The sequence below is a fragment of the Hemiscyllium ocellatum genome, chromosome 12, assembly GCF_020745735.1.
Source record: "Hemiscyllium ocellatum isolate sHemOce1 chromosome 12, sHemOce1.pat.X.cur, whole genome shotgun sequence".
Taxonomy (NCBI): domain Eukaryota; kingdom Metazoa; phylum Chordata; class Chondrichthyes; order Orectolobiformes; family Hemiscylliidae; genus Hemiscyllium; species Hemiscyllium ocellatum.
The window spans coordinates 63,599,334-63,615,573 of record NC_083412.1 but is presented as its reverse complement, the minus strand read 5'-3'; the positions used below and the strand labels follow the sequence as shown (position 1 = coordinate 63,615,573).

Sequence of the window (16,240 nt, the reverse complement as noted above, 5' to 3'; positions counted from 1 at the left end):
TGTATGATCGGTGTTTTACCATTGACAAATCTTCTTAGTACCTTCCAAACTTGCAACTTCTGCCACCTAAAAGGACAAAGGTAGCAGGTACATGGGAGTACCACCACCTGTAAGATCCCTTCCTAGCTACACACTGGAACTGAAACTTGGAACTATATGACCATTCCCGTGTAAGTTATGTTGCAAACAGTGGGGAAAGCTATTTGTAGGCCAGCATCAGGGGATGTGTACAAAATGGGATTCTGCCAGCAACAGATTGTCTTTCAACTGTCTCACAATCAGCAATCATGGCTCACTATCTGATAATACACTAAGACTCTCCCTAGTATCTAACTTGTAATTGGGCATATATGTGAACACTTTAAGTTTTCCTTCTGTTGTGGACTGTTCAAACTCATTAACCTAGGTGTAGGTAGCTATTTGATTTCTTCCAGTTCTGACACTGGGACCCTTTCTGCACATTTTGTGCATGTAACCTATTGTGTGACAGATAAAATGATTTTATTTAATACTTGGGCATATATTGTTCCATTGTGCTGACAAGTCTTTTAATGTCTAGCGCTGTCCTAATTACCGTACTAGATTCTCAGGTATCTTTGTGCTTTTGAACCTTAGTGTTGTTGGAAGTATCTGATCTCTTCCAAGGTTGATCTGCTCCTCTTAGCTATGAATTATTTGTTTCCGGACTTCTGCTACATTCCATATCTGAATGGCTTTAGTTAAGGTCAAATTCTCTCTGAACTGTAATAGATCATACAAATGCTCACCCACAATTCTCTCTCTTATGAATTCTAACTTGAAGTCACCATGGTTGCATTCCACTAAATTGTAAATATCACAATTAATAAAATCATTGGCTGATTCCATGAATACTGAACTTTTTATAAAATAAATCTTATTCTTTCAAGATTGTCTGGAGAGGTAAAATAATTGTCAAAGGGTTTCATTACCGTTACCACTTGGAACGCTATAACAATATTAGCTGTACTTCCAATTGTGTATAGAATGGAACTATTTTGAGTTTATGACTTAGTATCTAATTTGGACGATATTACTTATAACAGAAATTGTTTTTTTCCAACAAATCCGATTCTGTGTTCTGTTGGACCATCTCTGAAACTAAATCTTGCTGATAATATTTCTAATGCCTTGTCTTCCCAATATGATTATATATTTTACCTGCTTAAAATACTTTTATTTCACATCAACAGCAGTTCTGCTCTTTATGCTTTACTAGCATATTTTCCATATATTGCAGCCAAAAGATGGACTCCTGCCCTACACAGATAAATTGAAGGATTTCCACCATTTTTGCAGCTTGTTTGTTTGTTAAAGCCCCAAACAGTGATCTTCGTACAATTTTCTGCTTTAAGGATTTTGCTGATTTACTATTGTTCCTTGAGATTTAAATTTGATTTGTATTTTTCTTGTGGCTCTAATTAACAATCTCCCACCTTTTTTGAAGTCTAAGTTATCTCAAGCATTCTTTCTCTGTTAGAGCTGGTCTGCTTTGGCTTTCAATCTGTCTAACATTATTGCTTTAATCAATGACTTTGCCCACTTTTGCAAACTTGTATTAATATTTCTTTCACCTCAATCTCTCTCTATCTGTAGCTATCATTTACTCTTCCCTCCTCTCCCCACTCCTCTTTAATACATAACAATCTTTTCCGAGCTACAGTCAGTTCCTTAAAAGGGACACTGGACCCAAAATGTTAACCCTGCTTTCTCTCCACAGATGCTGCCAGACCTGCTAAGATTTTCCAGCAATCTCTGATATTATTTTTAATATTTCTTTTGTAGTTCTTTACTTCACTTCCTGTATTCATGCCTCATGGTGCCTGCTTGTTATGACATCGACACTCGATGTGAGCTGTAAGTAAATTTTAAGTAAGTAATAATAAAGTAAATCAGCCAGAATTACTGTGCTATATGTGTGGAGCTGTATTTTACATATAAAAGTCACCAGTGTTTGGAACTTGGGGGAGAGCCATGGAGCTGCTCCCCTCATGCTTTTGAACAGACCAATTTTGTCTTGAACTTAACTTTTGTATCTAAAGTTATCTACTTAGCCTTTCAAGTTCATTCTCTATTTAAGTGCTAATGCTAGGAGGATGGGCATTTATTTGGGAATTTCATAGGAGAACATAAAAGCAGTTTTAAACCCTTCTATCATAGAGTCAAATTTAGTTTAATTAATCCAAGGAGCGTGACTACCTCTTGAAACAATGTCCTGGAACCTCTTCTCCCTTCTTGATGTGTTGCAGTATCAGCATTGCAGACTCCAGCTCATTAACTCTAAATCAACGCTCCTCCACTTGCTGCAAATGTGGTCATCATGTATTGCACTGGCATCCATCAGCCTCCACAATACAGCAGCTGCAACACACTATGCCCACCTGTCTCAATTCTATTGTGCTGAACATTGTGCACCCATCAGTGAACATCCCTACTTCTGACCTTATGATGGAGGGAAGGCATTTGTGAAGCAGATAAAGATGATTGGGCCAAAGACAATAGCCTGAGGAACTCTTCCAGAGCTGTCTTAGGACTGAAAAGACTGACCTCCGACAAAGATAACCATCTTGCTTTGTGCCAGGTATGACTCCAACAGGTAGAGGGTTTGCCCCTAAATTCCATTGACTTGTTTTGCTAAGACTCCTTGATGCCACACTCAATAAGATGCTACCCTCCACAACCTGCTGCCTGGACCTATTAATGGCCAGCTGGCCTGGCCCAGGAGCAGATCCGCGAGAGGATTCTCTGACCTGTCCGCTGCCCTCTGCACTGGGTGCTCAATGACCAGGAGCATGGGACTGAAGTGCAACCAGAAACAGAAAAGATCCTTCAGGCAACAAAAAAGGAAATGCAAATGCCCATATCCAACATATACATGGTCCATGGACTCCACAGTGCCACAAAACAAACAGTTGGCTTGGGAGCCTGTGAACCACTGCAACTTGTGTGCAACACCCTCCACACCCGCATAGAGAGCCCTCCCCTGGGGATCTCCACCATCCGATTGAAAGTGGGCACACCAAGGCATGTGGAGGTGGTGGATGAAGGAGGAGTGGTGGATGGTGTGCAGCAGCAGTCTGTACAGGGCTCGTCTTTTTATTTCCCTAAAAAGACATTAAGAAAAATTATGGAGGTGGCTCAGGTTGTGGGGCACAGCCTCCCGGGGGAAATGCGGGATCCTGGGGCCAATGCACGGATGGGATTCTACTGCAAAATAAAAGAATTGGCTTGACTATAACAACTGGAATGCTAAACAAAATTATATATTAAATATATATAGATATATAATATATATTTATATGGCTTTCTGACCATGGTCGCTACTGCCTGATGGAGGGTGGGTGTAACATGAGTGGACCATGTTCCAGACAATGATCAGGTCCTGGTAAAAGAAAGGCAGCATCCTGAGGATGAACTCCAAACTGTAGGGGATGTTGCTATTTGTCTTCTCTTTCTATCAGTTAACAAGCAGGCTATATAATTCAGCCAGTTCAGGAATCAGGTTCTCCTACCAAACACGCCCCCCCCCCAAAAAAAGTCATGCACTTACTGTAGCACCAGTCAGTACAGTCAGTGTCCTAAACTGAGGAGACTCTAAATCTCCTGGTTATATATTTTTTCTGTCTAAAGTTTGTGCGAAGATTTGTAGCTCGGGTGCTCGTTGTTGTGGTTCTGTTCGCCGAGCTGGAAGTTTTTGTTGCAACGTTTTTAACATTTGCAACAAAAACTTCCAGCTCGGCGAACAGAACCACAACATTTTTTCTGTTTCTTTTACCCCCACACTGCCGCCTAACTGCAATAGTGCTTATATTTTTCCCCAGCATCCATGTTGTGTGTGTGCAGGTGAGAGACACAGTGAGAGGCAACTTTCAAATCTTTATTCAATTCTCACCACCAGGAAGGAAGGAAACACCCAAGTGGCCAGTGACAAGCAGCACCCTTCTCAGAGGTCAATGCGGCATGATCAAATAGTCAAAGAGAGGGCAGGGATTAAATCAAAATGGTTGAAGGGGGAAATAATACACTCCACTCCCTGCAGTGCCCACCTTTCCCTGAAAATCTCAAGGGTGTTGGTGGATATCGCATGCTCCTTCTCCAGGGACACCTGGGCTCCGACATAACAGCGGAAGACGGGCAAGCAGTCGGCCATAATGACCCCCTCCACAGCCCGTTGAATGGACCTCTTTATGGCCAGTTTGGCCAGGCCAAGGGGATGTTGCTAGATTGAACAGTTAATTAGTAGTAGTTTATATATATTTTGTTAAGCATTTCAATTGTTACAGTTAAACTAATTATTTTTACTTTGACTATTTTAACTGTAGTGTAAAAATAGTCAATGTTTTGTTTAAAGTCAAGTAGTCTGACCAATCAAATTGCATCTGGAAGGGAATGTCTTGCACTCACCTTTTTAAAAATATGAAAAAATTATGGTCTAGGCTAGCTTCTTAATATATTTTGAGGGTTTGGTCTGGTCCATAATAGAATCAACTTAGCTGAAGTCAAGCTACTTTTCAAGCTGGGGGAACTACAAGAAGATGCCAAAATTGAGCGTTCACTCAGTAATTCTGGCTCTCAAGATTGTTGTGAATGTTTCAGCATTGGGAGCCCAGCACATTAGTGCAGAAGACAATCATTAAAGATGAAGAGACAGAGGAACCTCGATTATCTGAATATCAATTATCCGAATATTGTATTATCCGAAGAAGATCTTGAGGTTCTGATAGAAACATTACATCATTGCACCTTTTGTTTACAAAAGGCTTACTGAAATGCTGCCGAGACAAGTCTTGTGAATCCAGGCAACGTCTCTCTCTCCCCCCCTCCGCCCAACACCTTCCCTGGAGTTCTGTACCCTGAACCCTCCTTCTCCAGATAATCTCTCTAACATTGTTCTGTACAGAGCAAAGGTGGAACTTGACAAAACGTTGCAATAAAAATTTGTGTGTGCACCACTTGGAGACTCACCCCCCACCCCCCAGAGGCAGCAGCAGTCTTATGGTTGGGGTCCAGTCTGACTGCCCTGGGTGGCGGGGGGGGGGGCAGTGGAGCCGGCCGGATGAGTTGGACGGGGCAGTGGTGCGGACAGTCAGGTGCTGGGGCGGTCGGGGTTTGATGTGTGCACAGGGGCAGAGGTGGGACGCATGGGGTGTTGCTGCCTAGTCTCCTGAATGGGGAGTGGGCTTAGCAAGTGTTCCCTTTGGTCATCTTCTGTTTGGCATGTAAGTAATCTTGTTTTGTAGCTTTACCAGGTTGACACTCATTTTCATGCATACCTTGTGCTGCTCCTGGAATGCCCTCCTGAATTATCCAGGACTGATTTCCCGGGCTCTATGGTAATGATGGAGTGAGAGATGCCAGACAATGATGTATTGGAGTACAATTCTCCTGCTAATGACCATGGATGCCAAATGTAGCTCTATTCAAAATCTTTCATATTTAGCATGGTGGGAGTGTCACGTATGGAGGATATCCTCAGGGTGAAGATGGGACTTTGTCCCCAAAAGAACTGCAGTGGTATTTCGAACCACCAGATGAATTTGTTGCAGAGAGATTGGTGAAGGTTAGGTCAAGTATCTTTTCCTTTTATTGGTTCCCTGATCACCTACAGACCCAGTCAAACAGAGCTGTCTCTTAGGACTTGACAAGCCCAGTCAGAAGTGGTGCAGCTAGGCCTGGTGATGGACATTTATGTCCTCTAGTCAGAGTACAGTTTGCAGCCTTGTGACCCTGGAGGAGCATCCTAATTCATCAGCCAAGGGTGGGGAGAAGGCAGAAGGATGCTGTCATCCTTGATATTCTCAGTAATTATTGGATGCAGTCTATGTTGATGAGATATTTCTTCAAGAGGCACTGGCATCCTTAGCCCTTGCCGACTCCCTTCTGTTGTTTGTCCCCCAAATGCTGACCTGCACGAGCAGGCTATGAAAGATGAAAGATTACAGACCTGAAAAGTTAACTCTGTCTCGATAGATGCTGCGAGACTCGATGGGTATTTCCAGCATGCTTTTATTACATCATTCATGAATAACAATGAAATGGCCAAGAACAAGTTGAAAGATTCCTCAGAATCTTGCTTGCTTCAGCATGTTCAATCAATTCAGACAGCAGTTAATAAACCAACAGGATTCAGAATTATACTATATAACTAAAATACAGAACACAAGAAGTCATGATCAAATTATGCAGTGTATGGGCCAGTTTCAACCTTGAGGAATGTATCCTGTTCTAGTTGCTGAGAAACAAGAGAAACAGTCAAGCAACAGAAGTAGTACAATAAAGAACTAGGAGGCTGATTTATGGTGTCAGATCTGAGATATGGTGAAGACAAGAAATACTGGCTTTCTTAGCCTGTAATAAAGCATCTAAGACATGATTTTATCAAGTATGAAGAGATAAGTAATTTGGAAATAATTAATGATGTAGAGCATGTAAGAATAAGACAAAGGGACAGAGTCAAGCTCATGAAAGGTAATTTTAGGACGCAGAGAGTGAACACAAAATTGAATTCTACTGGTTCATATGCAGAAATTACAAAGACATATCTAGATGTAACAATGCAGTAAGGATAAGGTAGCTCTGGATGGAAGAACAACTATTCACATCTTTATGTGATCTTGTGATTCCATAAGACGACCCCAATTTGCTGGCATCTACTTCACAGTCGGTTTGGGTAATTAACAAAAGACTTTATTAATAGAGTGGCAATAACATGACAAATCATCTTAAGATACTTCACAGGAGCATTTTAAAACAAAACATGAGACCAAGCAACAGTTAGGTGGTATCCTGGACTGGCAACAGTTCCTTTCTGTACATGCCACCGGGAATAGTAGCAGCTATAGTAATGCATCATGCAGAATCAATAAGGAATAACAGGCCAATGATGAGTGAAGGCATGTTGGGGTTAATGGAGATGGGGTAGCAGGGTTTTGGAAACAAGGGGACCCTTGATCATGCACGGAGTGCTTAATAAAGAGGCATTTCACCCAGAATGATTGGTTTGCTGGGTAACTTTGGGAAGTGTGGAAAAATCTAGTGACTCTCATCTAATCTGAGATGCCAAGGAACTGCAGTGCTAACTGGTGTCAACTGGTTCATTAGTGAAACTAATTGACATTCCATTTTCAGCCTCATCTGCCACCCAACTTATTTATGGGTGGCTTTGCTACCAGGAGACTGATGCATGACCTCACTTGATTAAATAGGCTCAACTTGATTAATTTTTGCTCAATAGGTCAGATGACCAAAAGGGGGGTCAAAGAAATAAGTTTTAAGGAATGTCTTAGTGAGGTGGAGAGATTTATGAAGGGAATTCCAGAATTTAAGGTTTGGGCAACTGAACATATGGTATAATACAGTGATTGAACTGAGGATAGTCAAAGGGTTGTGGGGAAAATGTAAACAACAGAAAGTGAAGTGTGAAGGTATAATGATGGTGAGAATTTAAATATCAAGATACTGCTTAACAGGGAGCCCATAGAGGGAGCATGTGCATGTTAGGTGGAAGAGACTTGCTCTGGGTTAAGACTTATACATTTTTGGATAACGTTAACTTTACAGAGGATAGAATCTGAAATATCAGCCAGGGTGTATTACAGTGGTCAATTTAGATAAATAAAGGTACGAATGGAAGTTTTAACAGAAGAGGAGTTGAGACAAGGCAAAGTTGGGCAGCATTACAGAGGTGAAAATAGGTGGTCTTCTGTGTTTGTTACACCTCATCTAACAAGTGCACAACAATGGTAGTTAAACATTTAGCTTTATTTTTTGTTCACATTCAGTATAATTATCAGAAACTTATGTCTACTTAATTAAGTATTGCTCGTTAGTGATAAAGTGCATGTGAGAAAAAAAATTATTATAGTCACTTCTCAGATTCTTCCTTTTTTCTTAAATATTCAGGGTAGTGAACAACATTGTCACAGTATATATCTGAAAGAAAAGAACAGTTTCAATAACATTTTAAAATGCTCAAACAACACTTGCATTAATAAACTCAGCTGCAAATATATAGCAATGATATCTAATATTTGAAACGAAATTTTTAAAAAAATTATGCTTTCCTTTTAAATCAGTTGAAAACTGTGTTCCTTTTTGTTAGGAGTTATGAAAGTGTAAATCTAAATTGAAAGCTCAAATAACACCAGAAATATTTTTGTAGGATTATGGATCTCCCTCTTGAATTTTTGTATTATTGAAGAAACAAGGCATGTGATTGAAGCATTTTGTCTTGCTTTCATTATGATAAGTGAAGAACACCAACTTTCAAATGAACAACAATTTATACTGCATGAAAAAACAATAGTGATAATTTGACAAGGAGTAAGTGAGGACTGCATTCCTGAAGAAGGGCTCATGCCCGAAACGTCGATTCTCCTGCTCCTTGGATGCTGCCTGACCTGCTGCGCTTTTCCAGCAACACATTTTCAGCTCTGATAGTTTGACAAGTCAACTCTGGTTGAAGTTTTTCATTGAAAAATGTGGCAAGAAAATATTGTGCGACACACTGGTGTAATTTTGAAAAAAAGACAATGCCTGGACATGTTCCTTTTTCCTGCAGAGGATAGGTTCTTGCTTATGAATACATGTTTCTGAAACATTATGAGCTTTTAGCCAATGATGAAGTGGCAAGCGGTGGGACAATTCAGGAAAATGAAAATTCAAAAGCAGCAAAAGGAATATTAAGATTATAGAATATAGGAACAATTTAGGGAAAATTAAATATAGCAGAGTTGGTCAGGAAGGACAGAAAGCTTGACAAAGGTAAAAATGTACCAGTGACTAAGGTGACATTAAGGACAAAGAAACAGGAAAAAAACTTTAAAACTTTAAAGGCACTGAATCTAAATACACTAAATAGTATAACAAAATAGACAAATTAAAAAAGGAGAATTATTGGCATTGAACTAATGCACATTTGATGTGGCTGCACTGCCGGCAAGGTTGGGAACTAAATATTTCATGATGTTTAAACCCTGGAAAACATTACCATCATTGTAATTTGTTGAAATGACCAGATCTCAGCAATCAATATGTAAAATCAATTTGTGTGGCACCAAGAAACAACAAAGTGAATGAAATACTGATGATTACTTGCCCATAAAAGGAATTGCAATGTTGGCCAGAATTTAAATCAAGGAATTAGAGGTCTATGTAACAAGGGAAATATTCATGGGAACTTTAATCAAGAAAAATTTTCTCAAACCAAATTTGTATTAATAATGTGAAGGGGAAAAGCTCATGGAATAGGTATATAAAACGTTTCTAGTGTTCTATATCAATATGTGAAGGAGTGAATTATGAAACAGGTTATTTTATCTAATATTGTACAATGAAAACTAAAATAATAAATTGAGTACCTAGCATCTTTATCCATCCAGGGATAAGTATTTTCTTTAAACTCGTTCATGGAAATGCTGGTGAGGCCAGCATTTATCACCTATCCCAAACTGCCCAGAGGCAGTTAAGAGTCAACCACATTGCTGTGGGGTTGAAGTCACACATGAGCCAGGTCAGATATGAACAACAAATTTCCTTCTCTAAAAGGCATTAATGAACCAAATGAATTTTTAACACCAGGCAACTATGATTAGTTCAGTTTTTAATTCCAAACTTTTTTCATTGAATTTAAATTTCACCATCTGCTGTGGTGGGATTTGAAATCATGGACTCAGAGAATTAGCCTGGAGCTGTGGATTATCTGCCCTCTTAAACAGAATTTAATGAGTCTGATAATGATTTAGTTAAATCAGATACTAAGGTCTTAAATCTGAACCAAGCAAACAATGTAAATATAAGGATTGAATTAGCTGAGGTAACTTGACAACTCCATTAAAAGGTGCAGTAGTAGGTCAGCAATAGTGAACACTTCAGGAAGAGTTATGATATAGACCAGCAAGTGAAACATGTATAGTAGGTGTGAGAGTAGGAAGATTTTAGAATTCAAAGGATGACCAAGAAATTAATAAATGAAAACGGAATGAGTAAGCAAGAGACAACAAAATATTGGAATGGTTTCTATAGCAACGTAAAAAGGAAGAGATTTGAAAAAGTAAACATGGACGCATTAGATAAACCCCTTTAATGCTATAGAAATTCATTTTTGTTGCCCTCTGCCACCTCCCACCACCTGAGCAGAGGATCCTAAGTGGGTCTTTTTAAATGCCCACCTCAATATGTGCTGCCCTGGATGCAGATTAGATATACCACTCTAACACATTATCGCTCCCACCCTGACTAAAGGTTGCACCATTCACAGTCATCTTACAAGGCAGGAGTGACAAGCTGAGAAATTTCCTGACTCGTGCTAATTGCCGTGAGTGTTCTCTCTCTCTCTCTCTCTCTCTCTCTACAGGTGGTGCCAGTCCTGACAATCATGTTTTTTTCTGAATTTTCTGTTTCTGTTTCAGATTTTCAGCATCTGCAATATTACGCTTTAGTAAAACAAAAAACAATTCTGTAAGCTACTTGTCATACGACAAGTGAAAATTACACCCTATTCCCCTTTCCTCATCTCGGATGCAGATTTAAAACTTCATTGTACCTCACTTAAGATCCTTGTGTCTCCTTCATCATCTCTTTTTCAACTTCGGTCAGTACTTGATTCAGGATGTCTGTGGCAGCACTGCTGGATGCTGATACAGGTGGAGCTGCATTGGTCATGATATGTTCAGCCTCATTATGAATAATGCGGTGGGCAACAAGGAGATGCCTACTTTGAAAGTGCTTTACTGTTGGATGAAAAGATCAATTATTCGTGTTTGAAATTCTAAAGCAGCATATAATATATTTAAGAAATGGCAAAAACCTTCCTTTATAACTGGATGTAATTGAGATTTTTTGTAGTTTACTGCATTGGGAAAACTGTCCACTTCCAATGGTATTTATGATTGCTGATCCTTTACAAAGAAAGCAGCTGCTTATAATTTTACCTGCTAATCTCTTATAAAAGTCATCCAATGACATAAGTAAATAGTACACAACACTAAAATAAAAACACATTCTAATGTTTCATTTTCAGTCAATTCTCATTAATTTTACTGGGACCATCAGCAAAGATATAAAGAAAAATATTTAGGAATGATAATAGTTTCCTAATGATATCAAAATAAAGAAAATAAATTGCATGCATTATAAAATGGTCTCACTCTCGAAATCACAATGTAGGATTCTTGGATCTTAAACCAAATAGGAAGATAGGAGGCAAGCTATCGAATTCAAAAATCCTTTTGTTAATAAATCCAAACTGAATGATTTTCAAAAATAAACAGGTATATGATGTGACAAGTAAAAGTGCAAAATATCTCAGGAAACATTTTAAACAGTACAGCTCATGAACCAGAAAGAGCAAGAGTATATCCCTCAGATCACCTGTAGTCCCTGCAGTAGACAAATCCCACCTTTGGACTGATTTCTTTCTACACATATCCTCCATTGGTACTCCTACTACTTTCTCTCAATTTCTACCAACCTCTCCAAAGAGCCCCTTGTTAATGGAACCTCAAGTCTCCCATCATTCTCAATTTTCTGTCCTGATGTCCCTTTGAACTAAAATCTTTCTCAGCTTATGAATCAATATCCTTTCAGAAGCTTACCTTGTCAGCCCCACTGACCTTGTTGCTCCCCAGCCCCTTGTGACTTATCCCAGTAATCTTTATGCCAAGTATCTCCCCTATGATGTTGTAATGCGTGGCACTATCATATGCTCAGTGGATTCATAACACACATTGCAGCCCAAAGCTGAGCAAACCATGAAGTTCTCAGGGCCATCAACAGCAGCAAAATTGTATTCAACCACAATCTATAGCCTTATGGCTAGATATGATGGTAATGGTTGAGTAAAGGGTATGCTAAGGTATCAACCCTTATCAAAGAAGGGTGCAGGAGGATATGTCAGTAGTAGCCTTAGTCATACCTGAAAATGAAGGGTCAACCTGGTGAAGGTACAACACAGGATTACTTATACACTGAAAACAGAAACACTATGCAACAGAAAGAGCTGACAAGTGCCCTACCAATGGATCAGCTCAAAGTTCTGAACAATGATGGACAATTATATAAGTAATAGCAGAAAGAGGCTCCACAAATATCCTCACCTTCAATTATGGTGGGGGGGCGGGGGGGGGGGGGGGGTGTCCAACACTGAAATGGAAAGTACAAGTCTGGAGCATTTGCAACCACCTCAGCCAGAAGTGTGGAGTAGATAATATCTCTCTGCCTCTTCCTGCAATAATACAACCAGTGCTGAAGACTTGAACTCCAGAAGTAGCTACACCCCGAGCTAGATTGTTCCAGCACAGCTACAACAGTGGGAGCATTCAACAAAAATATAACTGGACTATACGTTCAGGGACAGTGGCAGGTTCAAGGCTGAGAATTCACTGCCTCCCCTACCAATTCAGGACTGTCCGATGAAGGGAGGTTAGACAAATGGAGTTTTTCTGTGGAGTTTTGAAGAAAGATGGTGATCTTATTGAATCCCACAAAATAATTAAAGGATAAATTCTGCAGATGCAGGTAAGTTGTTTCACATTGTTTTAGAGTCTAAACCCAGGAGACGCAATTTAAACATAAGGAGGATGCCACTTAGGTCCAAGATGAGGAAAACTTATTTTACTCAGATAGTTGCAAATGTTTGGAATTCTTGTCACAGAAGGCTGTGGGAATTCAGTCTTTGTATACGTTTAAATTAGAGCTTGATAGATTACTCAATACCACTGACATAAGGTTATGGGGATAGGATAGGAGGAAACCACCACTGGCAAAATCTCCACCAACCTGCGCAGTATCTTGACTGGGAATCATAATCACTGTTACAGGATTATAATTTTGGAACTGCTTTTCCACCTAAACTGTGAATGTTCTACAAAATGACATGGGCTGAAGTGGTTGAAGATGATGGCTCACCAACACTTTTTCAATGGCAGTTAGGGAATGGTAACAATTGCTGTTCCAGCCAACCTACTCACATGCCATGAAAGAGATGTTTAAAAGTAAAGGAATATCTCCACTTTCTCCCATCGTTCCAGTTAATATGAAGGCTAAATTTCTCAGTCTCAATCTACACAATTGAACATTTCTTACCTCTTTCCCTCATTATTATTTTGTGTGCTTCTGGAATTAGAAAGCCATGGACCAATTCTGAAACAATCTCTTCTGCTTGTAATTCAGATCGGCTAATGAAAAAATAAGACCAGATTTCTGTTAAGTCACTACGGTAATAAAATTCAGATCCACAGCACCATCCGAAGAAGGTGAAAATCACATGGCCGGTGGCTGTGATGGAGAATGTAGTCATTAACCTCCATGTGTTGAGGCCAAAGCTAGAATATTTGCAACATTTTATAGTTTTCCACGCACTGTTATGTAAGGGAGCTAACTCTAGTGCTCAATTCAAAGACAGCCAATAACAATTCACTTTCTTTTGCTAAAAAAGCAGCAAGCTAGGAGTAGGCAGGATTGAGTACATCACATAATCCCTAGAGCGTGGAAAGAGGTCATTCGGCCCATTGAGTCATCACCAACCATCCAAACAGCATCCCACCCAGATCCAGCCTCCAACCTTAACCCCCCGTAATCTCACATTTACAATGGCTAAATCATCTAATTTACACATTCTTGGACACTGGGGCAATTTAGCATCGCCAATCCACCTAACCTGCACATCTTTGGACTGTGGGAGGAAACCTACGCAGATACAGAAAGAAGGTGAACCTCCACTCAAACAGTCACCTAAGGCTGGAACCGAACATCGGTCCCTGGAGCTGTGAGGCAGCAATGCTAACCAAGTTCAATGCAGAGAAAGATGAAGTAAAAAAAATTATGTGAACCAAATCCTAAATGATTAAATTAAAGAGGGATTTACAGGAGCATACAGATTTTAAAAGTATGAATGCAGTAGAAAAAGGTAAACAATTTTCTGATCTAACTTTTCAGTTTGTCTTTTCATCATAATACAATGCACAGCTGAATTTTAATGAACTAAACAAGTAATAAATAGCTACATACTTCTGTTCAAGTTTATAGGCAATATCGTTGATTTCATCAGCCATTTTACGGATTTCTTGGCGTGCTTGATCCTCTGCTGTATCTTGCACAGATTTCAATAAGATATCCTCTAAATATGAGTCCACAGTGGTCTGATGTACTTTAACAACCTGCTCCAGACAAAGATAACAGAAAATCACTTGAATTAAATGCCATAACTTGGCAAAAACAAATGAGCGAAAGGTTATATTCAAAATTTCCTGATAGGATTCTCACATTTTGACCATGAAGATTGACATTAAACTTTTAGGCTTGGGAACTAGAATGTGTAGCATTCTGCTGTGGAAGCTTTAAGGTCAGCAAATGTCCCAAACAATACTTCTGGAGTGTTGCTCTATGTTGAGATGAGTGCTAGAATGCATCTGCCTGAATCATCAGAAGGAATGCTTAGATTGTGATGTTAGTCAGTAGTTCTAATTGATTTAACTGTTGGATTGAAACTTGGAACTGTGCACCCCTAAAAATGACAGTGGCAATTACTTATAGCTGAATAGACTGCACAAGAGATCACCACCTAGTCTTGTTATTTAATCACCTGATGAAGGAGCGTCGCTCCGAAAGCTAGTGTGTTTCCAATTAAACTTGTTGGACTATAACCTGGTGTTGTGTGATTTTTAACTTTGTTATTTAAAGGCACTGTTATACAACTCTCAGATGAGATGTTTTCTAATTGATTTTACAGGTAAGCCTTAGGCATGTAGACAGTACATATAATAATATTAATTGATAATCTAAAAATAATTCAAAATGACATTAATAATTACTTTGTTGGAATAAAATTGTATATTACATACACCTGACCTGTTTGAAAATTTCATCTTCTTCCCTTCTGCGTCTTTCCTCTACTTGACGTAAACCACTTTCTTCTGCCTCTCTGATCCGACGGCGACGCTCAGCCAACATAACAATTGCATGGATGCGTCGTTCCTCTTGCAGCCGCAGCAGCTCCTTATTCAGGAAGTCAAACATGTCTGCGAGTACATGACCTTCGACATGTGAGAGATAATCTTCCATTGTAGAAAGCTGTAGCAAGAAAAAAAGCATTCATAATAATTGTAATAAATTAATACAAGTCTGTTACAAAAGCAGTTAACAGTACAGATTAATAATCTATGCTAACAGAATTTAACTGACTCTGACCCTTGTTTTTCTTGTTTAAATATCAATTTTAAATGAGCATTGTATGATTTGCTTATAAGAATTATGTACACACACAAATGTACTTGATAATTTATAACAGAAGCACCTGAAATAGAATAACCTGGAAATTCAATAGTGAAGCATCATTCTACACACTTAACATGGAAATCAAAGCCAACCAACTTGTGAATGGTGTTTGCATTTGTATTCTACATAGGAAGTGTACATATTGATATTGGCACACCTAAATATAGAGTGAATATAGAGTGCACACCTAAAACAGGATTAGGCACTTTGCATTTGCAAATACTGTGCCATTTCGTGTCTCTCTTACCAAATTGGTTTGTCCTGAATGCAACTGGTGCATTTCAGATATCTGTGGTCAAACCATAACCATAAAGGGTCCGGTTTCCTCCCACAGTCCAAAGATGTGCAGGTCAGGTGAATTGGCCATGCTAAATTGCCCGTAGTGTTAGGTAAGGGGTAAATGTAAGGGTATGGGTGGGTTTCGCTTCGGCGGGTCGGTGTGGACTTGTTGGGCCGAAGGGCCTGTTTCCACACTAAGTCTAATCTAATCTAATCTAATCTAATAGACCACAAAATTATAATATTTTAAAATATTCTTTCACCTAATATGTAGTTTTTATTATTTTCAACATCATTTAACAGATTTCATAAATATATGCACCAAATAAATCAATAAGCCATTCATATTACATGACCATTATTTATATCTTTGTGGTTGGTCACCTAACGATAAAAAAGAAAGCATATCAATATCCCAATAGAATTTATTTCCACTAAATATTATAAATATTACAAATCTATTTGAGTTACCTTTTGCTGCTGTAGATTTCGTTCATATTGCAAGGCCAATATAGCCTGCATTTCTGCTTGCTTCAGAAGTTGTTTGTCCTCTTGGAGTGCATGGGTGGTGCGGAGTTCCTGAATCAGCTCTATACGCTTCTCTTTGCCTTCAAACATCTACGAGATTATGGACTACATTACTATTACTTCTTTTGATTTAGCCCCCAAC

The 16,240-nt window shown here is 39.1% G+C and overlaps 1 protein-coding gene across 1 annotated transcript in view; it reads right to left on the bottom strand.

The window, feature by feature from the left end:
- Nucleotides 1–10,566: 10,566 nt before the first annotated feature.
- Nucleotides 10,567–16,240, bottom strand: part of cfap91 (cilia and flagella associated protein 91) — an 86,100-nt gene continuing 80,426 nt past the window's right edge. The window contains exons 12-16 of the mRNA XM_060832794.1: nt 16,042–16,188; nt 14,866–15,087; nt 14,026–14,174; nt 13,102–13,193; nt 10,567–10,748 (exon numbers count right to left, since the gene is read on the bottom strand). Coding sequence (XP_060688777.1) covers nt 10,567–10,748; nt 13,102–13,193; nt 14,026–14,174; nt 14,866–15,087; nt 16,042–16,188 — 792 coding nt within the window. The remainder of the gene's footprint in view (nt 10,749–13,101; nt 13,194–14,025; nt 14,175–14,865; nt 15,088–16,041; nt 16,189–16,240) is intronic.